Source organism: Malania oleifera, chromosome 11 (genome assembly GCF_029873635.1).
Source record: "Malania oleifera isolate guangnan ecotype guangnan chromosome 11, ASM2987363v1, whole genome shotgun sequence".
Taxonomy (NCBI): Eukaryota; Viridiplantae; Streptophyta; class Magnoliopsida; order Santalales; family Ximeniaceae; genus Malania; species Malania oleifera.
The window spans coordinates 25838467-25865791 of NC_080427.1; the positions used below are offsets into that span (position 1 = coordinate 25838467).

General features: G+C 36.9%; 1 protein-coding gene across 3 annotated transcripts; it reads right to left on the reverse strand.

Annotated features, from left to right (window-relative positions):
- Positions 1–3889: 3889 nt before the first annotated feature.
- LOC131168581 (uncharacterized mitochondrial protein AtMg00310-like) lies at positions 3890–24645 on the reverse strand. 3 transcript variants are annotated; one of them, XR_009140354.1, is made up of 3 exons: positions 24254–24645; positions 24113–24171; positions 3890–4115 (listed from the first exon to the last, which is right to left on the reverse strand). XR_009140354.1 is itself a non-coding variant. In XM_058128118.1 (3 exons), exons 2-3 carry the CDS (start codon positions 24152–24154, stop codon positions 18378–18380), a joined length of 600 nt encoding a protein of 199 aa, XP_057984101.1. In that variant the 5' UTR covers positions 24155–24171; positions 24254–24645; the 3' UTR covers positions 18169–18377. The 3 variants fall into 3 exon arrangements, 1 of the variants encoding a protein (XP_057984101.1); XM_058128118.1 differs by lacking the exon at positions 3890–4115 and adding an exon at positions 18169–18935; XR_009140353.1 differs by lacking the exon at positions 3890–4115 and adding an exon at positions 20725–21048.
- Between the last annotated feature and the right edge of the window lie 2680 nt (positions 24646–27325).

Genomic DNA, 27325 nt, shown 5'->3' on the forward strand with positions numbered 1-27325 from the left:
GGAAATATGCTCCCATTTCCACACTGAAATGGGCAAAGGCTGCAACAGCCCTGCTGGCCTCTGATGTTCAGCTTTCACCTGCTAACACGTCAGACACTACTCCACGAACTAAGCAATCTGCCTCTTCATACCAGACCACCAGAAGGTCTCGCGCAAGTCCCAATACATTTTGTACTTCCAGGATATACAGTATACAAAGAACGATGCACCTCATCTAGAATCGTCCTTCTTATCTCATCATCGTTCGGAACACACAATCTGGCCCCAAACCTCAATACACTCCCTTTAGAGATGTTAAACTTTGTAGCCAATCCCTGCTGTACCTTTTCCATAACCTCTAACAACCCTGCATCAGTAGCCTGCACGGCTTTTATATGCTCAAATAAGGTCGGTTGGATCACCAAACCAGTAAAATAAGCCTGATGATCACCAACCAACAACTCTATACGTGAGCTTTCCAAATCCCATCTGATGTGACACTGAGTTACAACTACATATACGGTCATAGGCCCTGACTTCCGACTCAACGCATCAGTTACCACATTAGCCTTCCCCATGTGATAACTGATCGTGCAATCGTAATCCTTAATCAATTCAAGCCACCGCCTCTGCCTCATGTTCAACTCCTTCTGCGTGAAGAAATACCTGAGACTCTTATGGTCAGTGAAGATCTCACACTACACCCCGTAAAGATAGTGTCGCCAGATCTTCAGTGTATATACAACAACAGCCAATTCCAGATCATGTGTAGGGTAATTCTTCTCATAATCTTTCAATTTCCAAGAAGCATATGCCACTACCTTACCCTGCTGCATGAGCACACATTCCATGCCTTTTAGAGACGTGTCGTTATAAATCACAAACCCACCATCCCCGAAGGAACGGTCAACACTGGAGCAGTAACCAGTCGGTACTTCAACTCCTGAAAGCACTGCTCCCAATCACTGGTTCACTCAAACAGCACTCCTTTCCTAGTCAATCATTTCAGAGGTCCAGATAGTTTAAAGAAACCCTCTACGAACCGACGATAATAACCCTCCAATCCGAGAAAACTCCGAACCTCCTGCACATTCTTCGGTCTTACGCAGTCGACCACAGCTTCAATCTTGCTAGGATCAACTAATATACCATCCCCAGTAACCACATGGCCTAAGAACGCAATCTGACTCAACTAGAATTCACATTTCTTCAAATTAGCATACAGCTTCTTCTCCCGCAGAATCTGTAATACTAACCTCAAATGTTCCACATGCTCTTCTGTACTCCTCGAGTAAAATAGAATTTCGTCGATGAAGACCACTACGAATCGATCTAGGTACTCATGGAAAACCATGTTTATCAGATCCATGAACACCTCCAGAGCATTCGTCAACCCAAATGGCATGACAAAGAACTCGTAGTGACCATATCTGGTTTGGAAAGTTGTCTTCGCTACATCCTCCACTCTAACCCTCAACTGATGATATCCTAACCGCAAGTCGATCTTTGAAAAGACTCGCATTCCCTACAACTGGTCAAAAAGATCATCTATACGAGGTAAAGGATAGCAATTCTTCACAGTCACCTTGTTAATCTCACGGTAATCAATGCACATCCGCATCGACCCGTCCTTCTTGTTTACAAACAGCACTGGAGCTCCCCATGGCGAAACACTAGGTCGAATGAAACCCCTGTCCAGTAATTCTTGCAACTACTCCTTTAACTCCTAAAGTTTTATTTGAGCCATCCAGTATGGAGCTTTAGAGATCGATGTCTTATCGAGCAGCTGATCTATCGCAAACTCCACCTCACGATTTGGAGGTAAACCAAGTAAATCATTTGGAAACACATCTGGGAATTCGCTGACTACTCAAATGTCCTCGAGTCTCAACTCATCCCGCGGCGGTTCCTTCATACAAGCTAGGTACCCCTGACATCCGTCCAAGAGTAGCCTCCTCACCTGTAGTACCGACAGAATCTGTGGCGTTGGATGCACACATAATCCCACGAATTCGTACTCCTACTCCTCAAGAGGTCTGAAAACCACCACCTTCCTATGATAGTTGATCACAGCATAACTGGAGAACAACTAATCCATCCCCAGAAGGATATCGAACCCCGACATGTCGTATACCACAAGATTTACCGGTAGCAACTTCTCCTGAATTTCCACTGGGCAGTCTACCAACATCTTCCTATAGAAAGATACACTCCCAAATAGTGTAGTAATAGATAACACCTCATTCATGTCTCGGGTCTCAACCCCACACCGCCCCACAAAATTCACAGACACAAAAAAATGGGTTGCACTTGAATAAAAAAAAACAGAAGCCTTATTTGAAAGCAATAATAAGGTACCTGTCACCACGTTCCCTGTATGCTCAGCATCCTCTGGAGTAAGAGAGTATACTCTGGTTGGAGTTGTATGTCTAAACGGTTCCCCGAGGTATCTGATTGCTTCCTCGGTTCACACTAAATGCAGGCACATCTTGTCTCAGTGCATGACATTCATGAGACATGTGGCCTGGCTGGCCACAGTTGTAATAGTTACCCTCAAATGACCGGCACTCGCCCTTGTGCCGCCTATGACATCTGACACAACGTCCACGAGTATGGCTCATCTGAGAATCCTAGCGCTTGGTATTCTGACGGTAACCCAAGCCCTTGTTCCTCTTCTTCCATGATCCCTGACGAGATCCTACCTGAGAACCAGAAGGTACTTTCCTCTTCCTTGATTCCTGATCCACCTCGTCCTCTCAGATACCAGTCTCAATCACCGTGGCTTTATCCACAAACACCGAGAATTCATGGATCTTAAGCATACCCACTAGTCTGTGGATATCCTTCCTCAGACCCTTCTTGAGCCTTCGAGTCTTTTCATACTCGCTCGAGATCAAACATGGTGCAAAACAAGACAGCTCTACCTATCAAGCCACATACCCCTGCACCGTCAAACTCCCCTAAGTCAGCGCAGAAAACTCATCTGCCTTCGCATCACGTATAGAAGCCAGAAAGTATCTGTCAAAGAATACCTCCTTGAAACAGCTCAATGACATCTCCTCAGGACCACCTCTCTGCTTCTTCAGCAAACTCACCGCATTCCACCATCTACCCGCCTCCCCAGACAGCTAGAAAGTAGCATAGAGAACTCGCTGCCTATCTGTGCAGTGCAGGACCACCAAGATTCTCTCATTCTTCTCCACTCAGTCCTTGGCCATCGTCGAGTCAGGTCCTCCAGAGAACATCATAGGATGCATGCGTGTGAACCTCTCAATGGTGCACCCTGAAGCAGTAAGAGAGCGTTCGCATCTCCTCACACTCCACCTAGTCTCCCATAACATGTGCCTTGTCAAACCTCAAAGCACAGAAGGATAATCATCACTCGCAGTCTCCTTGGAGCCACTTCCCGGGTTATTATCCTTGGGCTCCATTCTGCAACACAATAAGAATCTATCAGTATCCCTACAACAGATACAATAAACACAATGATCTACACTAATCGTGTTAACTACTCCCTATCAGGTCTAGGTCTGTCCTATCACATCAACACGAAAGTCATCAATGATCTGCCCTGCTTTTACTGGAATCGTCATCCTAGGAAAAACATGAAATACCGTCAACAAAACTCGGTCTAGCAACCGAACAACCCTCAACCAACTCTTCCCATATCCACATCCTATACTCTGGTATGTACTCACAACTAAGCCTAATCAAGTCTACAAGATCTAGTAACCTGGTTAGCTCTGATACCAAGTTGTCACGCTTCGAACCCCAAAATGGGACCCAAGGGTGCAAATGTAATCTAACCTATCCTTGTATCCAATAATACATCCAAAGATATAGTACAATGGATGAGGGTTCGACCCTGTGGGGTTCCCAGGCACCCTAAACACATCCAAACACAATCATATACGCAGCGAAAAAATGTCATTCTATATAAACATATACAGTACCATACTAGAGTCTATACAAAAGTAGAACACAACTCTATCAAAAACATACAAACGGGTGCCCAATTACATCTCAAAATGGCAACCCACCAAAATACAGTCCTAGCACTTACCCAAGCACTAACCGCAGTACACCGGCCACTACGCTCCCTACACCAGGACGCTAGTTCTGTTTACTCGAAGGACCTGTAAAAATGTATGTACAATTGGGGTGAGAAACCTCTCAGTAAGGAAGAACACAGATTATATCAATGTGTGGCATTTGAGTGTTATCATGATGCAACATACACGCAGTTAAATGCATTCCAGTACTAGTTTACATAGTGCATACACGCACACATACACATACACATGATCAGAAATCCTGGTATCGTCACACCCCTCGGACAGAAGTCGGCCCGTGACATACGGCGTTGGCCCGTAGCCAACCCGCGAACACGACGCCACCGGCACATGGCTAGTCCCCGACTCCCATGGCATCGTACCGGCGCTAACTGGTGGATCCACACCCTTCGGCTTGATCTGCCGGAATAGGCTCACACCCTTGGATATAGAGTCGGACACTCTTACCTATGTGGCAGGAGATAAACACACGCCCTCGGATATAAAGCCAGACACTCTCAGTACCTGGAACAATTTCGGAACCACATTCCTACTAGCATTTCAACATATCACACACATATACATGCTCATATAACCAAACAAACCACACCCATTTGGTAATCTAAATCATGGTTTTCCAAACAAATACAGTTTAAACACAAGTCAAGGCACGGTCATCCCAATAATCTAGTATAAATCAACATATATTCTCGACTTTGAACAAAACCAGTGATGCAGCCCATTGCCCCCTTTTTCCCGAAACTATAATAATGAACAACTCATAGTTTTCCCCGTTAGATCCCCCCAAATGAGTAGCCAAAACACACACAGGACCGTGAACCTCAGTTCCACCGAGTCCGATTTCAAAAATAACCAATATAAACACAATTCCCCTTACCTTTTCCTCGAATAGCAAATCCCAAACTCCAAGGCTCCTAAACAGCGAACTGAGTTCCAAAACCTACAAATCACAGTACAAAATATACTCACAAGATTGTTTCCTACAAAACTACTAGATCAGAATTGAAAACCAAGCCTTACCTTGATTTTACGCCGAAATCCGAAAATCTCCAAAATGAGATTCCAATCCATAGAACTTGTAGAGAATCCTTCCACAATTCTCGTGGTAACTTTAGATTTTTGATTCCAACAACGATCGGCGAAGAAATCTAGAGAGATAAAGAGTAGGGAGAGTTCTAGAGAGAGAGATAGAATTTGAGTTTCTTAATGAAGAAGTAATGAAATTTGATATTTATAGCCCTTTGACCCGGGCGCCTTCGTCAATGAAATGGCGCACTCGTCGACGAATCTTCCATTGCCTTCGTTGACGAATCGGTGGCCTCATCGATGAGTTTGGGATCTCTGATTTTTCCGAGACTCCTCCGCTTCTCCTTGTCGACAAGTCTCTGAATTTCGTCAACGAGAATAACAAAGACTTCGTCGACGAACTCTGACTTCGTCGACGAAACGTGTTCAAATACCAATTTTACCTCTCTCTTATTATTTAAACTCACTTATCACGATTCGGGTTCTTGCAAAGAAGATAATGTTAAACTCACTTATCACGGTTCGGGTTCTTACAAAGAAGATAATGTAGCACAGGTAGACCACTTCAGATTACAATCGATGATTGTGCTAATGATTTTTAAAATATTTTTTTAAGGTATCCATGAATGTTTCTTTTAGTGACCAAAAAATTATTGTTTTTTTTTTTTCAAATATTTCATTTCATCGTGAATAAAATGTTTAAAATTTTTGTTTTCCAAATATACATACAAGATTGTTTTAATAAGAAGTTGATACTTTTTTAATTAGAAAAAAATTTATTTATTTTTATTGCCCCTACATCAGTGGCAAAAAGTTTATAGATTTTTTCTAAACTCTACATTTGATCATCTTGCATTGATTAAAAAAAATAAAAATTTAAATTTTGATTGGTAATTATGTTTAAATTTTAAATTATTTTGGATAAGTATTAATCTTGCTAATTAACCTTATTCAAACAAACAAACAAGAGAGAGAGAGAGAGAGATAAAATCTTGATTGGTTGTTATGTTTAAATTTTGATTGGAACTTGGATAAGTACTAACCTTGCTAGCATAAATAAAATAATGAATAAAGGTATACTCCCTATAATTAAATAAAAAAAAAATCTAACTAGAATGTTAAATTCCCAGTAACATATTTGGGTGTGCCTTTGGTGTCTAAAAAATTTTCTTCTAGGACATTTGAGCCTCTTGTGGAGAAGATTAGAAAGAAAATTGTAGGGTGGAAATCCAAGTTGCTCTCATAAGATGGAAGATTGATTTTATTAAGACATGTGTTGTCTAGCATACCTATTCATTTGATGTCTGTTATTAAAGTTTCGCAGGTCACATATTCTTGCATTAACTCTCTTCTTTCTAATTTTTTATGGGGAGAGGTGAAACATAAAAGGAAGATTCATTGGCGCTCTTGGGGGAAAATTTGTAAACCTACCTTGGAAGGGGGTCTGGGCTTGAGAGATCTTAAAGAAGTCTAGAAATCTCTTCTCATGAAATTTGCCTTCAGATTGCTCACCTCTAACAATTTGTGGGCAGATTTTTTCAGGGCTAAATATTGCAGAAATGATCATTTAATAATAAGGAAGGGGAGACCAAATGACTATCGGTTCTCGAAATCAATTAAGGCCACCATTCTAGAAGTTATGGATAATGTTAAAATTTTGGTGAGAGGTGTTAACTCTTCTCTTTGGTTCAACAGATGACTGTCATCAGGCCCGTTATCTGTAAGCACTGAGGATATTTTGAACAAGAAACTGTGTATTAACGATTTCTGGCTAAATAATAATTGGAACTCTGATTTAGTACTGGAATTGGTTGATGCCGATAAAATAAGGGAAATTTTGCACCAAACGCCGGCGGGTAAAAGTGAGAAGGATATTTTTTTCTGTAAGCCTGCCCCTGACGGTAATTTCTCTACAAAAATGGCTTGGAAGGCAATGAGGAGCAGAAGTGATAATTTTTTGTGGAATGACTGGTTTTGGCATTCTTTATTGTCCAGAAGAATCTCAATGTGTTTATGGATAGCCTGGTTTAGTGTTGAAATAGTAAACTTGACTGGAGATGGCCGGCAGCCCACCGCTGTTGTTTTTCTGGAATCGGTAGGCAACCTACTCTACCTACCAGCCCATCTCCATTGAAAATTTACTCCCACAATTGTTGATTATTTGTTTTTTGTATATGTTATAAATAGTTGTGTGTGCGTGCAATGTAATGTGGTGTGTTGAGGGAGAAAAACCAATGAGAGAGTGGGAGCTGTCTTTGAAATTATTTGTATTTATTTTTAAGATTGAAATACATTGTTGTTGTATTTATTTTCACTGAGTTTCAGTCATAACTAGTGACTAAGCATTCCTCTCCACCCATTAGTGGTATCAGAGCATTCAGGTATGCCGAAATTCGCCAAACAGAGGCAAACGGAGAAAAAAATTCAATTTTCTCCTAGATTTGAAGTTGCTCAAAATCCAAAATTGAGCCTGCCATTGTGAAATTCGACTCGAGATGATTCCAACGGTGAAAACTACGTCTCAAACAGACTCCGGGAAACGCCGTATGCGCTCACACGCGCCTCTAACGATTTCAATGTTTTTCCCACACACCACACGCACTGACGAAAACTCTGGTGCCGATGACATGCGCCCCATGCGCTCAGCACACGTCTTCCTCGCCTGCTTGGCGAGATCCGACCCAGCTAGCAACCCGCGACCCGGCTCTGCAACCCGCAACCTAGATCTGTACCCGAGACCCGGCCTGCTTCTGACCTACGTCCCAACCACCAACACGTGGCACGCTCAAACGCTACCACGTGGACTAACGGTAAGCCCTAACACTGTTAAACAATCGTTAAGTTAAACTAGGTAGTTTAAAATCCACCAGAATTTCCTGTAGCTGGTTTAGTGATTTTTTGACCAGTTCTTTGAACCCAAAACCGTTCCACAAGGTTTTTTGACCTTCTAAACATATTGGTTGCTTTAGATTTGCCAAAATCAACCCCCATCTCTTTGTCTTTATATATTAAACTCAATGGCGAACGGTGCTACCCAAGCGGTCATTCCAAAATTGACCCGGGAGAATTATGACAACTTGTCTATTCAAATGAGAGCCCTACTAGATGCTCAGGATGTCATAGACATTGTCGAAGATGGGTACAGAGAAATCCCATCAAAAGAAGCCGAAGCAACTATGTCCGATGCTCAAAGAACGAACCTTCGAGCTGATCGAAAGAAGGATTGTAAGGCGAAATCCATAATCTACCAAGGCCTTGATGAGGCCACGTTTGAAATCATCGTCTCCGCCAAGACATCCAAAGAAGTTTGGGACTCTTTCCATTGAACACACAAAGGTGCAGACAAAGTGAATAAGATTCATCTTCAAACATTGCGAGGTGAGTTCGAATCTTTAAAAATGAAATCTACTAAATCTATTGCTGACTACTATACACGAGTTATGGTACTATCAAATCAATTAAGAAGAAATGGAGAGACTCCCAATGATGAGAGAATTTATGAAAAAATTTTGCAATCTCTAGATCCAAAATATGATTATATAGTTGTGACCCTAGAAGAAACAAAAGATTTGGAAACAAAGTCCGTAGAAGAACTTGTGGGCTCACTCCAAGCCCATGAGCAGAAAGTCAACAGAATGAGTGATGATAAAGCATTGGAGTAAGCCCTCCAAACAAATTTGTCCCTCATTGCAGATGATACGACAAAGGGGGGACGTCACAGCAAGGAAGAGGATGAGGCCGAGGATCTCATGGAAGAAATTCTAGAAACTTTGACTCCAGAGGAGGTGGCAGAAGCGAAAGAGGTCCCACTAGAGGAGGACGAAATCAACAGAACTATGTCTCATGAGGCAGAGGACAAGGAAGAAAAGGAGGATACAATAACCGCTCGAATGTAGACAAAAGAAACATTCAATGCTACAATTGTCATAAGTACGGACATTATAGCAATGAGTGTTGGGGGCGACAACAAGAAAAGGTTAGCGAGGAGGCTAACCTTGTCGAAACTGAACATGTAGATGGAGAGTTGTTAATGCTGATGGCACACAATTCAACTCCCCAGGACCAAAGTGTTTGGTACCTTGATTTTGGAGCCAGCAACCACATAGCTAGCAGAAAGAACTTATTTTTTGAACTTAATGAGAAAGTTCAGGGGGAGATCTCTTTTGGCGATAATTCTAAAATCCCAGTCTGAGCTAGAGAGATGTTTTGATCAAATAGAAGTTTGGAGATCATGCTTACATCTCCAACGTCTATTACGCACTAGACATGAAGACTAACATACTTAGTCTCGGACAGCTCATGGAGAGAGGCTACCGAATTAGCCTTAATGATAAACAGATGGTGATTATAGATGCTCGAGGAAAGTTTGTTACTCGAGTTCAAATGGCAAAGAATTGAATGTTTTCGCTCGCTATCCAACATGATACGCTAAGGTGTTTAAGCGCTATCATTAGAGACAATGACTAGCTATGGCATCTAAGGTATAGACATCTGAATTTTAAAAGTTTGAAACAATTGGGAAGCAAAAAGATGGTGAAAGGCTTACCCAATATCCACAATCCAAATGTAATATGTGAAAGCTATATTTTGAGCAAGCAACATAGAAACAACTTTGGAAAACAAGCCGACTAGAGATTTACCATGTCGCTCCAGCTAATACACATAGACTTGTGTAGTACACTAAGACCATTTTCAAATGGACAAAATCGATACTTCCTTACCTTCATCGACAACTACAGTAGGAAGACCTAGGTCTACTTCCTAAAAAGGAAGTCAGAGGTGTTCGATAAGTTCAAAGAGTTCAAAGCTCTTGTGGAGAAACAGAGTGGCTGCCGCATCAAGTCACTTCGGTCAGACCAAGGAGGAGAGTACAAAGAAGAAGCTTTCCTGGAATTCCTTAGGCAACAAGGGATTCAAACACAGTTCATACTGACCTACACTTCCCAGTTGAATGGTGTAGCTAAAAGGAAGAACCACACAATCCTTAACATGGCTAGAAGCATGTTAAAGGATAAGAATGTGCCCAAGAGTTTTTGGGCTGAAGTAGTGTTATGTGCAGTCTATCTACTCAATCGGTGTCCTATGAAGAGTCTTGATACAAAGACACCACATGAAGTCTGGAGTACTCACAAGCCCAGTATAAGTCATCTTAGGGTATTTGGCTTCATAGCCTATGCCAAGATCCCAAAAGCAAGAAGGACAAAACTAGATGATAAAGGAGAGAAGTGTATCCTTATTGGATACGGCGATAGTACCATGGGATATCGACTCTACAATCCCATCAACAAGAAAGTCTTTCATAGTCGGGATGTCATTTTTGAAGAAAATGAATCTTGGAAATGGGACCAGGCTGAATGTTCCAAAGATGCAGAATTGACACTTGAAGTAGAAGAACCTACACAGACAAGAGAAATGGCTATCGAGCCACAAGTTCCCGAGCTACAGACACCTCCACATGGTTCATCATAGAGGAATGAAGCTCTATCACCAATAGAGCGTGAAATCTCAGACATGAGACCTAGAGGAGCTCGAAATCTAGCTGACCTGTATGAAACTATAGAACCAATAGAAGAGTATGTTATCCTATACTATCTGTTGTTGACCAATGACCCAGTTAGTTTTGAGGAAGCTAATGAAGAAGAAAAATGGAGAAAAGCGATGGATGAGGAGATTCAATCCATCGAGAAGAACAAGACTTGGGAGTTGACAAATCTCCTGAAGGGCTGCAAAACTATTGGTGTGAAATGGGTCTACAAGACCAAGAAGAATGCTCAAGGAGAAGTTCAAAGATACAAAGCAAGACTTGTCGCCAAAGGCTACAAGCAAAAAGAAGGGATTGATTATGGAGAAATCTTTGCCCTGGTTTCCAAACTTGAAACCATTAGATTACTAATTTCATTATCAGCACAAAATGGATTGAAGATTTACCAACTAGACGTGAAATCAGCATTTCTGAACGGTTTTCTAGAAGAAGAGATTTATATCTATCAACCACCTGGATATGTAAAGAAGGGCAAAGAAGATAAAGTGTACAAGTTGAAGAAAGCACTTTATGGCGTGAAGCAGGCACCTCGTGCGTGGAACATAAGGATTGATGACTACCTCTAGAAGAATGGATTTGAGAAGTGTCCCTATGAGCAAGCATTATACATAAAGATGGAGACAGATGGAAGCATGCTGATAGCCTGCCTATATGTTGATGATCTGATCTTCACCAGCAACAATCTAGAGATGTTTGCCGCTTTAGAGAGGAGCATAATCAACAAATTCGAAATAACGGATATTGGCTAGATGGCTCACTTCTTTGGCATAGAAGTCGTGTAAAGCAAGAAGGAAATCTTCATCTCCCAAAGCCACTATGCAAAAGAAGTACTAAAGAATTTTGGGATGGACAAATGCAATCCTGTGACAACTGCGGTTGAAACTGGATTGGAATTGAGAAAGAATGAGGAAGGAGACGTTGACCCCACATATTTCAAGAGTTTGGTTGGAAGCATGAGGTATTTGACATGCACCAAACTAGATATATTCTATGGAGTTGGACTTGTCAGCAGGTACATAGAGACTCCTGACCAGTCCCACCTAAATGCAGCGAAAAGGATACTCCGATATGTCAAGGGTACCATCACCGATGGTATATTCTATTCATCAAGAGGTGATTGCAAATTTATTGGCTATTCAGATAGTGATTGGAGAAGAGATCTTGATGAAAGAAAAAACACGACGGGATTCACATTTTTCATGGGAGATACAGCGTTTACATGGTCTTTGAAGAAGCAACCTATCGTAACATTATCATCATGTGAAGCTGAGTATGTTGCTGTCAGTTCAGCTGTTTGTCATGGTATATGAATTAGGAATGTACTGAAGTATCTGGGATTTCTTTAAGATAACCCCACAGAAGTCTACATCGACAACCAATTAGTGATTGCACTTGCGAAAAATCCAGTTTACTATGAAAGAAGCAAACATATTGATACTCGGTATCATTTTATTAGCGAACATGTGAAGAATAAAGAAGTGGAGTTAATATCTTGCAGAACGTATGATCCGATGACTGATATTTTCATGAAGCCACTCAGGCATGATATTTTTGTAAGATTGAAGACAATGCTCGGAATGACAAAGAGTCAAGTTTAAGGGGGGATGTTGAAATAGTAAACTTGACTGGAGATGGCTGGCAGTCCACCGCTGTTGTTTTTCTGGAATCGATAGGCAACCTACTCCACCTACCAGCCCACCTCCATTGAAAATTTACCCCCACAATTTTTGATTTTTTTTTTTTTTATATCTACTATAAATAGTTGTGTGTGTGCACAGTGTAATGTGGAGTGTTGAGAGTGAAAAACCAGTGAGAGAGAGTGAGAGCTGTCTTTGAAATTTCCCTGTATTTATTTTTCAGATTGAAATACGTTGTTGTTGTATTTATTTTCACTGAGTTTTAGTCACAACCAGTGACTGAGCGTTCCTCTCCACCCATCATATATGAATATATATATAGATATGTTCATGCAAACCCAAAAAGCATACAACAAGAAAAAAAAATATTGTTCAAGAAAGGAAGAACATACAATACATACCAGTGAGGTAGGCAGGATGGTGCTGATAAAGAGTGACTTCGATGATATTGTTGGGAGGCAAAGAGTGACTTTCTTGAGGAGATAATGCATAATCACTTCATTATCATCAGGGATGAAGCGGTAGACCGGAGGAAATGAAGCTTGTTGAGAGTTGGTGGTGATGTTAAGCTTTTCCATTACTTGGTAGTATGCAATTGTATGAATAATATAATCAATTGCAATGATATTTAAACGCAGAAAACAGAGTTGGAGTTTCAGTGGAACTCTCTCCGACAATGTACGCAGAATTTATTTCAGTAGAACTCCCTCCATGTACGTAGGATTTATTTCTGTCGCGACACTGTTTCTTTATCATTATAATCAAGAATTTCAAATATTTAATCTTCTATCCTTCAATTGTTTTAGATAAGTAATTATAACTAGATTGTTTCAGATAAGTAATTATAACTAGATGGTTTAATTGATTAATTTAGATGATAGGTACAAGATAAAAGGTTGGAGAAATAATCAAACATAAACAAAAACTAGAGATAAATAAGAGGATACTTTAAAAAAAAACTGGTTTTTAGTGACTGTTTATATTTTGTCACTAGAAGTTGGTATTAGTGACCGTTTTTAAGAACCGTCACTAATAGTGTAAGCATTAGTGACGATTTTAGTAATCGTCACTAATATGGCACTATTAGTAATGGTTTTAAAACTGTCACTAATATTTTTGTCACTAAAAACTGATTTTCCCACTCAAACTATCATGGGAAACCATTTTTTACCCAGAAATTATTCCACAAAAAATATTAGCGACATTTTTTGGGTATTAGTGATGAATTCAATCGGTCACTAAAAGTTACTTACTAGTGACGATTAAGTAACTGTCACTACTAGTATTGTATTAATAAATTAAAATAACTTATTTAACACTATTAGTAATGGTTTAGAAAATTCGTCGCTAATAGTCTGTTATTAGTGATGGTTTTTAAAATTGTCACTAATAGTTTTGTATTTAAATTATTTAGCACTATTAGTGACGGTTTTGAAAATTAGTCACTAATAGTCAGTTATTAGTAACGGTTTTTTAAACCATCACTAATAGTTTTTATTTAAAAAATATAAAAATAATTTATTTAACACTATTAGTGACGGTTTAGAAAATTTGCCACTAATAATCAGTTATTAGTGACGATTTTTTAAACCGTCACTAATAGTTTTTTTTATTTAAAAAATATGAAAATAATTTATTTTGTAAGAACCCGAACCGTAATATATGAATTTAATTAATTAAGAGAGGGGCAAAATAGTAATTAAGCAGGCTTCGTCGATGAAACCAGAGTTTGTCAACGAAGGCCCTATATTTCTCGTCGACGAGGTACAAGGGTTCGTCGACAAGGAGAAGTCGAGAGGTTTGTGAATGCGAAGAATTTTAGGTGTTCGTCAAAGAGGAGAAGCCGAGAGATTTCGGGAAACCGGGAATCTCAGGCTCGTCGACGAGGTCACCGCTTCGTCGACGAGCACTCTATATGGCCTCGTCAATGAGAAGTGGTTGGGTCAAAGGGCTATAAATGGATATTTTCATTACTTCTCAATTAAGAAAAATCAATTTTTCTCCCCCATCTCTCAAGAAACTCTTCCTACTCTCCATCTCTCTAGATTTCTTCGCCGTTTGTTATTAGAATCATTATCTGAAGTTACCATGAGGATCGTGGAAGGATTCTCTGCAAGTTCTATGGATCGGATTTTCGGTTCAGGCATTTTTGGGTTTTGGCTCAAAATCGAGGTAAGGCTCAGTTTTCAATTCTGAGTAGTTTTGTAAAGAACAATGTTGTGAGTATTTTCTGTACTGTACGTTGTAGGTTTTGGAACTCGATTCTCTATTTAGGGGCCTTAGAGTTCAGGATTTTCCATTTAGGGAAAGGTAAGGGGATTCAGTTTATGTCGGTTATTTTCGAAATCGGACTCGGTGGAACTGTGGTCCACGGTCTTGTATGCGTTTTGGTTACTCATTTAGGGGGGATCTAACAGGGAAAACTATGGGTTTTTCATGATTACAGTTTTGGGAAAAAGGAGGTATTGGGTTGCATCCCTGATTTTGTGGAAACCGTATATATATGATGATTTATACTGTGTAATATGGATGGTCGTACCTTGACTTTATTTAAACTGTATATGTTTGGAAAACCATAATTTTAGATTGCCAAATGGGTGTGGTATGTTTGGTTATATGAGTATGCATAGTTGTGTTTTGTGCAATGCAATTGGAACTGGTTTTTGAGTTGTTCCAGCTATTGAGAGTGTCCGGCTCTATATTCGTGGGTGTATGAAATCGCTAGGCCAAGTTTGGCAAGAGCGTTCGGCTCTATATCCGAGGGCGTGAGCCTTACCGGCTGATCATCGAAGGGTGCGGATCCACTAGTTTGTGCTGGTCGATGCCATGGGAGTCTGGGACTAGCCATGTATCGGGGACGCCGTGTACTGTGGGTCACCTACGAGCTGATGCCGGGTACAGTGGGCCGGTTTTGGGCCGAAGGGTGTGACGACATCGGGTTGCTTGATCATGTGTGTGTGTGCTTGTATGCACTGTTGTGAAACTAGTACTAGAACTGTATACTATTATGTGTTGTGTATCATGATAACACTCGAATGTCACATACCGATATAACATGTATTCTTCCTTACTGAGAGATGTCTCACCCCTGCTGTACGTACATATTTTCAGGTCCTTTGAGTAACCGGAGCTAGCTTCTTGGTGTAGGAGCGTAGTGGTTGGTGTACCGCGAATAGCGCTTGGGTAAGTGTTAGGACTTTTGTTCTCAGGTTGTTATCTTGGGGTACGGTTGATAACCAGGTGAATGTTCTATGTTAGGGAGCTTGGACTGCTGTTGTATAGACTCTGGTATGGTATCATGTATGCATAGAATGACCTTTTTCCACTTCATATTTTCCGTTGTGTATGGATGTGTATAGGGTGTCTGGGAATCCCATGGGGTCAGACCCTCCCTCATTGTATTGTATCGATGGTATTTTGTATGATACAAGGACAGGTTAGATTACATTATCACCCCTAGGTCCTATTTTCGAGTTCGGGGCGTGACATATTTAACACTATTAGTGACGGTTTTGAAAATTCGTCACTAATAGTCAGTTATTAGTGACGAATATGGTTCAAACTCCATGTAGTCAAGAGTTAATTAGGTTGTTGCTCTTCTTCTTTCTGCCACAACACTGTTTCTTTACCATTATAATCAAGAATTTCAAATATTTAATCTTCTATCCTTCAATTGTTTTAGATAAATAATTATAACTAGATGGTTTAATCGATTAATCTTAGATGATAGGTAAAGGATAAAAGGTAGGAGAAATAATCAAACATAAACAAAAATCGGAGAAAAATTAGAAGAAAATCAAATGATGTCAATTAAAAATGAATGTTTAGAATACTCAACTTATCCATACGAATGAGACCTCTCCCTTAATAGTTAGAGTTAGATACAAGCAATGTCTAAAACATAAATGAATAAAAAACATGCATGTAAATGTGGTATGCCAGAATCATATGCATGTACATTTAGTGATGAACATCACACATGAATGAACTGTGAGCATTCAATTTTGGATGCTTTCCACAGTTACTTTTAATGAATATTCCAACTTATTATGTGCATGTAATTTGGAATTTAAAATATTTTAATTGCATCTACTCATTAGAAACATTATTGTTCCTATAATTGTGCATTTATTAATTATCCAAGTACTCTTAAAGCAAAACTAAATTTTACTTTGTTATTTACTTTAATTTTAAAGTAATGTAGCTTACTTGACGCAAACAGAACGTTGGGCGGAGGCCATCATCAGCCAACTCATTTTTAAATCCTTATACTCGAAGGATTTCCTGCGTGCATGGAGAGGGCTTATCTTTGTTTCCTTTTTCACAAACCCCCCATGAACTCCATTTTTAAAGCAAATTCACTATCATATATTGCCCATCTCTCTCTCTCTCTCTCTCTCTCTCTCTCTCTCTCTCTCTCTCTCTCTCTGAGATTATATATACTGAAAGTGCAAGCATCTGATAATGATCATAGAGTTGAACTGTATGAAAGTGCAGGCAGCTTAATTGGCAAGCTAGCTTGCAACAACCTTCAGCTTTTATATGCACATCAAATCCATCTCATCCTAACAACTAATTATTAATTAATATATAAAAAGTAATGTAAATGTATAGGTTATAGTATTTGTGGTAGTTTTAATATAAGTTATATTTATTAGATTACCATTTTATCTAAAAACTTAAACTGTTAGGTTGTGACCAATAATATATATCAAGCTTTAACATTCCCCCGCACGTGCAGTCCGTGGACAACAATAATAAATAGCACCTATAATAAAAAAATATAATAAATTTTTTTTTAATAAAAGAGGGCGGCACCTCCATTTATTTATTAATATACCCTCAGTTTTGGCAGAGGAATACCGTGGTTACAAGATAAAACAAAAGGGAGAGTACAAAAAAATCCTCCTAAAAAATACCAACACCAGCAATCAACCAAATAGGACAACAAATCTAAACATAACGAATAAAGAAAATAAATATATAAACACAACCAAAAGCAAAACAAAATACAGCAAACAAAACTCTAAAGTTGAACTAACGACGAACGGAAACGAGACCCCACATATCCATCCGAATAATACCTTTCAGATAACGTGGTAGAAGGTGTTGTTCTTCGTAGATTACATAATTTCTCATTTCTCCTTCTTTAACAAGAAAATTAGTCGCACTACTGCCTTCCCTATATTGATGCATCACCATGACGTTCACTCCTTCTAACTCCACCACAAGCTCCTCTCAAAATTCCTAAAGATACCACAAAGTACATCTACCTTTTCAAAGTCAATCAACTACAATTTGCGAGTCACTTTCAATAATCACATTAAAATAATGCAAACGTTTGCACAAACGAATTCTTTCCCTGATTGCTTTTAATCCCACACTATTATTCGTATCATTACCAAAATAACTTGAAAAAACCATTTTTACCATGCCATGGCAATCCCGAATAATCCACCTCCTAAAGTACCTGAATTGCCCCTACAATTTTCATCACAATTAAGTTTTATCCACCCTACTAGAGGTTTAACCCACGAAATAATTTTTCCAAGTCTGTCGCAAACTCCCTAATACTTAATTTGAAACTCATTCAAAATCTTAATGTTCGACTTCTTCAATTTTTGAAAAAAAATTGTTACTCTCAGTAATAAAATTTACCCAAAATCGAACATTTCTCCACTTCTGATCTACGCTTTGATAAATTCCTTCCATTCTCGCTTTATATCTTCAATTTTAGAGGCACCATGTAATCAAACATGGAATCAGCCCGATTAAAATACCTTTAATAGATGATTTTTTAGTATAGTGGAACCAATTTGCCATTTTGCTTTTCCAAGGAAGAGATCGTTGGAAAGAAATCCGCAATGCCACACTAGCCCGACACCAAATCTCTGAATCCACCTCACCTGAAGAAAAAATATAATCAATGTTTTCTTGACTTCTTTGAACGCAGCAATCACAAGCCGAAGCCATTGATATTCTTTTGGTCTAAATTCTATCATCTACAGCCAATCATTTAAACCAGACTCTCCATAAACACATTGAAATTCTTCTAGACAATAAAGAATGCCAAAACCAGTCATTCCACACAAAATTATCACTTCTGCACCTCACTGCCTCTCAAGCCGTTTTTGTAGAGAAATTACCGTCAAGGGCAGGCTTCCAGACAAAAATATCCTTCCAACTTTTACCCGCCGGCACCTGGTGCAAAATTTTCCTTGTTTTATCAGCACCAACCAATTCTAGTACTAAATTGGAGTTCCAATTATCATTTAGCCAGCAATCGTTAATACACAACTTCTTGTTCAAAATATCCTCGGTGCTTATAGATAATGGGTCTGATGACAACCACCTGTCGAACCAAAGAGAAGAGTTCCCACCTCTCACCAAAATTTTAACATTATCCATAACTTCTAGAATCGTGGCCATAATTGATTCCCAGAACCAAGAGTCATTTAGTCTCCCCTTCCTTATTAATAAATGATCATTTCTGCAATATATAGCTGTGAAAAAACCTGCCCACAAATTGTTAGAGGTGGGCAATCTGAAGACATATTTCATGAGAAGAGATTTCTGAACTTCATTAAGATCTCTCAGACCCAAACCCCCTTCCGAGGTAGGTTTACAAATTTCCTCCCAAGAGCGCCAATAAATCTTCCTTCTATCTTTCACCTCTTCCTATAAAAAATTAGAAAGAAGAGAGTTAATGAGAATATGTGACCTACGAAACCTTAATAACAGACATAAAATGAATAGGCATGCTAGACAATACATGTCTTAATAAAATCAATTTTCTACCTTACGAGAGCAACTTAGATTTCCACCCTGCAATTTTCTTTCTAATCTTCTCCACAAAAGGCTCCAATGTCCTAGAAGACAATTTTCCAGACACCAAAGGCACACCCAAATATGTAACTAGTAATTTAACATTCTAATTAGATTTGTTTTATTTAATTATAGGGACTATACTTCTATTCATTATTTTATTTATGCTAGCAAGGTTAGTACTTATCCAAGTTCCAATCAAATTTAAGCATAACAACCAATCAAGATTTCTCTCTCTCTCTCTCTCTCTCTCTCTCTCTCTCTCTCTCTCTCTCTCTCTCTCTCTATCTCTCTCTCTCTCTCTCTCTCTCTCTCTCTCTCTCTCTTGTTTGTTTGTTTTGTTGGCCTTACAAGGCTTAATATCCTATTTTGATGCTAACAAATAAGTAAAACTTAACATGCTGTGTTAAGTGATGTATTTTCAGGAGTCAAGGATAGAGCATTAAAGAATTCATGAAAGCTTGTACTTCAAAGAAGGAATTCAATATGAAGTTAAAAGCATGGATGAAAATGGATTCAAAGATAAAAGCTTGAAGATCATGAGAGTATGAGAATTAAAGAGAACTTGATGAAAGTTCAAAGAAAAATGAAACAAGCATAAAGACCTCAAGAAATTCAAGAATTGAAAATTTGAAAAAGTCTATAGGAAATTTCATGTAAGTACTTCAAAGAATTTCAATATGGATGCATAAAACTATAGTCACTCGAAGAATAATAGCATTTAAATAATAAGAGGAAAAAAATAGAAACATGAACAGAAGGAGGCTGTAAACTTCGTCAACGAATACAGGGGTTCGTCGACGAATGCATAAGTTCGTCGACAAGTGCATAAGAAAATTCGTCGACGAATACAGGGATTCGTCGACGAGAAAATACCGAGCGGGGTTTTTGGCTGCTCTGAATTTCGTCGACGAAGGGTAAGATTTGTCGACGAATTTACTAAAGGACTCGTCGACGAGGTGACATGTCTCGTTGACGAATCTAACCTTATAAATAGCTAAAAATCCTATTTTTATCACATTTCAACGCTTCTCTCTCACTCTCTCTTCTCTCTCTACGCCTCTCTCTCACTTCTCCCTTCGTTTTCGGGCTTGTTTCTCGCCAGATCAAAGATTTGAGGCTACCACGACACTCCTGGCGAAGTTCTCTACAAGTCTGCCTGAGCGGATAGTTGGGAAAACGAAGTTGGATTTCATCATAAATTCAGGGTAAGACATTTTAGTATATTTTTGGCCTTATGACAGTTATAAAAAATGATGAAGGCGAAAAAGTACTGATATTTAGTTCTGAAAAATGTTCTTTTCAGAGTGTTATGTAGGAGGCCCTGTGGGTGTTAGGCTAGTATACCATAAGGGCTTTCTAGTAGTCAGGTAAGGGAAATATGCTATGCTAGGTATTTTTGAAATATTATACAGTTTATTAAATTATGAAAATTATGTATTAAAGTATCGTGTGGCTTAAGATTATGAGCATAGTACAGCGATATATTTTACAAATTTCAGTATCATGATTTTATGAATATGTTTTACCATGATTTTACGAATTTCAATATCATGATTATACGAATCTTAGTATTATAATTATGTAGTTTCAGTATTATGATTATACAGTTCTCAATATTATGATGTATGAATTACAGTACAGTTATGCAATATCATGGTTATTACAGTTATTTCATAATCATGGTAAATCAGATAGTTGTATATAGAAATACATTATATAGTATCAAACTTCGTTGGACTATGCAGTTACAGAGTACGGTACCGTTGCTATAGATATTATGTTATGTTACGAATGCAACCACCTATTTAGATAATACGTGGTAGTAGGTCGATCGCCTAGGCCCTTGATGTGGACGAGCTTCCCATCAGATATGGGTTGAGGTGGGCAGATCAGACCAATGGAGTATAGTGATTTATTCCTGGTTGGCCAGCCAAGGTAAATCCCGCCTACGGACCACACAACCCTATCATGAGGGGTTAAATCATGACACACAATTATCCACAGGGAAAGTTTTCAGTTACTACTACATATGTATAGATTTGCAGAAACGGGGAACATATTTACTTATACTAGAAGTATTTTGAATAATAATCTTTAATACTGTTATGTTAAGTAATAAAGACAAGGGTGGTGGATTTTATCACTTGTACTTTATTTATATATTCAGTTATACATGTTTATTTGAAAAGATATTTTCATGATATAGTAGCTCAGTTGCCACACACTAGTAATAGCATATTTCATCTTACTGAGCGTTGGCTCATCCCAGTATTGAAACATTTTTCAGGTGATCCAGGTAGGCGAGCAGACCAGGCTCGTAGATAAAGGGGTCGCGATACTGCCCTGCCAGTAGAGAGTGGGTACATTTAGGGAGTGTTTTTGTATATCCCAACATAGTTGAGGGAATCTTGGGGAAACAGATATATGTGTATATTTTGGGAAACATGTAGTACTCTGGTATTGGTTTTGTATTTTGTATATATTTTCATATGGTTATGTTTATGTGATTTATGCTTCTCGCTGCTTAGGTTAATGATTGGGTTTATCCCCAGCATGGTATCAGAGCATGTAGAATGTTATTGTATAAAATAAAAATAAAAAAAACACATGGAAATTATGCAAGTCGTTACAAAAACTCTTAGATAAATTTATTGGACCTAGATACCTTTTCAACATACTTGGGAAATATTTTTATAAGGCTAAAAATTGTTTCAAAAATGATAGAATCATTTTTGGAATGAAAAGCACCAAAAGAGAATTTTTCAAATGCTGTCAATTTTTTTACATCTTCATTGATGTGCATTTTTCTCTATCAAAAAATCCTTATTTTAAAATGTATTAAACATGAAAGTTGTAGGATTTTCTCTTAACTTTCATTTGAAACAAAGAACATTAAATTTGGAGTTACACATAAAATGTTATGATTAAAAGACTGAATGGTACTCGAAGCTGACAGTTTGACAGACGACTGTCAAGAATGGGACAGTCGACTGCCAAGAACGGGACAGTCGACTACCAGTGCACTTTGAGGCATCTTTGTGGGCTTGGATAGCCGACTGCCACCTTTTTGTTCCTTTATTTTAACTGGATAGATGACTACCAAAAATGGACAGTCATCTGTCACGCGGCTGTTTTGAATTTTTTCATAACGGTCAAATTTTTAAATGAGGTTGCTTGGAGCTCAAAATTTGTAAAAACTTGGGGAATAATCCAAAACACTTGGGGATCAAGTTACATACTTTTTTAAAGTCTACAAATAAGTCTCAAAGATCATTGAATCAATGGAACAAAGAATTCAATTCAACAAAAATTCAAAATCTCTCTCAAATTGCTCTCAAATTCCCAAGGCTCTCTCTTGCTCTCAACTTCACATATTGTGCACGAATTCAACTGAGTTTTGCTAATCTTCTTCCACCGGAATTGTGCTACAAATTCTAAATCTTTCAATCATTGAAAGAATTAATCGGTGATATACTTCATTGAGCTTCAAGTTAAATTCCATATTGTTATTTACTTTGAATTATATTATAGTTCTAAATTGTTGTACTAATCAGCTCTTTTTGGAGCAAAGTCTTTGTACACAAATATTTGATTTGTATCTTATAGATTGACGATTCCAAGAGTTGTTTGGATCGTTGGCTAAGTAACAGAATATTGCTTAGAGAAGCGGACTCTAGCCTAGTTAAGGAGTGACCGAACGAGGGGATATCGTTTGGAGAAGGCGGGCTCTAACCTTAACCAAGGAGTGTTATAAAGGTATTGTTCCACCCATCAAAGGAACGGGTTTAGTGATACCTTTGGTGGTTTGCCAAAGGCGAGGATGTAAGCAGGGTATAAGCCGAGCCTCGTAAAAATCTCTGTCTCACTTTCTCTTTCCCTACTCTTTATTTTCAGTACATATTTAAATTGTGTGGATGGTTTAAATTGAAAATCATATATACTACGTATATTTGGAAATCAAGTAAACTTGAAGTCTGATTTTGATTTGGGTTGCGGAAACCGAAAGGGAGTACATTGGTTAAACCATATTTTGTGGAAATCATACGAGAGTACGTTTCTTGGTTAAACATCTCAAAGATAAATTAACTAAGAGTTTATTTGGATTTTGAATATTGGGAAGAGTGTTTGATTCTATATTACACATCATATTAAAGAGGCAAATCCATTCATACAGGGCTTTATATCAGCAAGCATAACATTTCATATATACATCGCTTAATTCAATTTTATATCCAAGGGTTATAACATAAGCTATATTATGATTGAATGGTTTAAAGTTTGATATTGAGTGGTTTGTGTTTATATTCCAAAGAGTGTTGAATCTTCCATTAATCAAATAGTGCTACAGTTAACTTATACTTTGACAAATCATTTGGTTGTTTGGTTTAAACATTGTACTTGATTGGTTTGGTTGAATGATTGATTACTTGTTTGGCAAAGCAATAATATTATTGATTGGATAAAAGAATTTAAGTTCTTTTGTGATTAAAGAGTTAAACAAACAAGTTAAGAATTGGTTAAAAGAAATAAAAGAAGTTTAAGAATTCTCAAAAGGAATTAAAAGCAAGTTTTTAAATCCAATTCACCCCTTCTTGGGACTACATCTTACTTTTCATGTTTGAATAAGGTTAATTAGCAAGATTAATACTTATCCAAAATAATTTAAAATTTAAACATAATTACCAATCAAAATTTTAATTTTTTTTTTTTTTTAATCAATGCAAGATGATCAAATGTAGAGTTTAGAAAAAATCTATTGCTCTTTCCCAACGATGCAGGGGCAAAAAAAATAAATAATTTTTTTTTCTAATAAAAAAATATCAACTTCTTATTAAAACAATCTTGTATGTATGAAAACAAAAATTTTAAAAAATTTATTCACGATTAAATGAAATATTTGAAAAAAAAACTATAATTTTTTCATCACTAAGGGAAACATTCATGGATACCCTAAAAAAAATATTTAAAAAATCATTAGCACAATCATCCATTGTAATCTATTCTAGATGGCAGGAGTACTGATCTACCTGTGCTACATTATCTTCTTTTTGCTTCTTCTTATCTTGCATAACACCCAGCTGTCCAGCTACATACCAAAGTATAAAGAAATTATTGAAATATATATAACTTCAGCTTTACTTAGTGAAAAAAAAAAAAAAGACAAATACCTTCATGTCAACACCGGGTATGGCATTATTAACCCCATACTCTTGCATTATCCAATCAGTTTTGGTTCTAAGCTTTCCTAAAACCCACCATTGCATCACCATCCCTAATTGGTTTGTCTGCTCCACTGGACTTCCAGTACCCATCCCCCGTCGATCGACTCGGCCGGTCTCCATTTTGATACTTCATCATTTTTCTTCTTGTGAAAAAATAACATTCCTTCTGCCCATCACACTTATACATCTCTGTTATATATATATATGTTCATGCAAACCCAAAAAGCACGCAACAAAAAAAAAATATTGTTCAAGAAAGGAAGAGCATTCAACCCATGAACATATATACTGCCCCTCTCTCTCTCTCTCTCTCTCTCTCTCTCTCTCTCTCTCTCTCTGAGATATTATATATACTGAAAGTGCAAGCATCTGATAATGATCATAGAGTTGAATTGAACGCAAGTGCAGGCAGCTTAATTGGCAAGCTAGCTTGCAACAACCTTCAGCTTTTATATACACATCAAATCCATCTCACCCTATCAACTAATTATTAATTAATATATAAAAAGTAATGTAAATGTACAGGTTATAGTATTTGTGGTAGTTTTAATATAAGTTAAATTTATTAGATTATCACTTTACGTAAAAACTTAAATTGTTAGGTTGTGACCAATAATATATATCAAGCTTTAACACTCCTTCGTACCTGTAGTACGCGGATAACAATAATACATAGCACTTATAATAAAAAATATAATAATTTTTCTTACAATAATACTAGAATCAGGACCACCTCTCATTGTGATGACCCAAAAATATATATACGATTAAAGCATATTCATAATAATAAAATAATAAAAAAGGTCATTAAATTAATATCAATGTAGAAGTGTTTTTCTATAAGATATTTGATTATATGTTTGATATCTAAGAAAGATCTTGTCTTAGCGAGTGCTCAAAGACCATTGCGACTCAGTTGCTCCCTAGAAGTCGCTCGGATCAAAATGGAATTTCATAAGATAAACAAAATAAACACTATTTGTGCACGTAAATAAGTACATATACATAAAATAGTATTTTGACAGACATAATTTATAAAAATATATGGTATAATAATAATAATAATAATAATAATATAGGTATCCTATGTGGGGCCCACATGAGTTCCGAAATCGTGTGAGATCCACATGAGTCCTGAAACTATGTAGAACTCATAAAATCGTGTGAGGTCTATTGGAGTTACGTAAGACCCACTTGGGTCTCGAAATTATATGGGGCCTACAAGACCATATGGACCCACATGAGTTTTCAAATTTTGAATTTAATTCTCTTTTAAAAAATACTAAAACATAACTTAAAAATAATAACAATGATAATAATAATTATTATTTAAAAAAATTAATTAATTAAGTAATTAATTAAATGAGAGTAGTGACAAACACTCTCACATGACCTCCATCCCTATTTCATACCTAACTCATGCCTAACCCATCTCATGCTCATTCCTTAATTTTAAAAAATTATAATTTCATCCCTCTCCCTACACTTTTATAAATTCAATTTTCTTCCCCAAAATTTTCCTATAAATAGAAAGTTCTCAACATTCATTTTTCACAAAAAAATTTTAAAGGAAGAGAAGGATTAGTGAGTGAAAGAATTAGTGGTGGAGGGAGAATTTTTACTATAATTAAAATTCTCACTCACCCACTCTTTCTGATCTCATTTTTTAAAAGATATTCGTTGTAATCGTAGCACAACATTAAGTAAGAGGTAAGTAAATTTAATTATGTTAGATTTTTATTTAAAATTCATACCCGAATTTATTTGTAAGTAAATTTCAATTATGTTAGTTAGTTTCATAAAATTTTCTTAAGTTTATTTTTACGCAAATTTAATTATACTAGTTTTATCTTTAATATACTTGCATTTATTTTTGAATTAAGAAATGTTATAAACCCCTCAGGTATTTTACAACATTAATTTTTATTCAAGAAAATATTTTTAACACGAAAATTATGTGACATGAGTTTATTTTTACGTTACATATTTCTTAAAAATATTAGTAAAAATGACATGAATTAATTTTTTTACGTTGCGTATTTCACAAAAATATGAGTAAAAATGATATTTTCATTATATTATTATAATTTAATAAATTCTATAATAAGATATTTTCAAAACCCCTTATGGCACAGACGATATAGAAAATTACGAATATTCGGTATCGCAACTTAAAATTTAAACGGATCAGAGTATACCCGCACTGTTTATAGAGTGGTTTTATATAGTAGTGTATTTCTCCTGAGTGCACACCCGGGTTGGACCAGAGTTTAATAAGGAAAATCTCATTTAATGATGATGTATGTTGATTTAATTTAGCCGGCCAGTCAACTAAGTCCAATCTTCGAACCGCACAATCCAGTCATGAGGGTAAACATGACTTACGATTAACAGACTTAAGGGTGATTTTTTACAGTACGTGTATATACATATTTAATTACGTATACAGAATTATTGATGAATTGAAGGAAAAGTATATATTATGTGAACAGGGGCATTTTTGTGCCTAAATAATGATTTAGTAAGAAAAAATGTATTTATATATATACATGATTGAGTATTATAGTTATAGTTTTAAAAGTTAAAAAATTCAGTTTAACAGTTATAGTATATGATTATACAATTTTACTGCTATAGATGACATAAAAGTTTTATACAGAAATTTTTAAATTTACATTTATTTTTAAAGCAATTTTAAAGTTATAGTATTAAATATCATTTTACGAAATTAAAATATTTTGAAAGCTCATTTTGACCACACACTAATAATAATCTTATTTACTTACTAAGTGTCATCTCATTTCAATCATTATTTTACATTTCAGATCATTTTGAAAAGTGTATCAGAAATCTAATATAGCAAGTGCATGGGCGGAAATAGAAAGAGTAGAGTTAATTAAAAAAATTAGCAAAATACAATTTAGAATATGTTTATGTATTTTATAATTTTAGAAATTTGTATTTTAATAATTGAGACATATATTTTTAATAAAACTAATTAGTGCTCTGATAATAAAA

Excerpts from the sequence above, each read along its gene's own strand:
- LOC131168581 (XM_058128118.1), bottom strand. The coding sequence starts at position 24,154 with ATGCAAGATAAGAAGAAGCAAAAAGAAGATAATGTAGCACAG. Across the intron at positions 18,936-24,112 it reads AAGAAGATAATGTAGCACAG|GAAGAGGTGAAAGATAGAAG; the intron begins GTAGATCAGTAC and ends AATTTTTTATAG.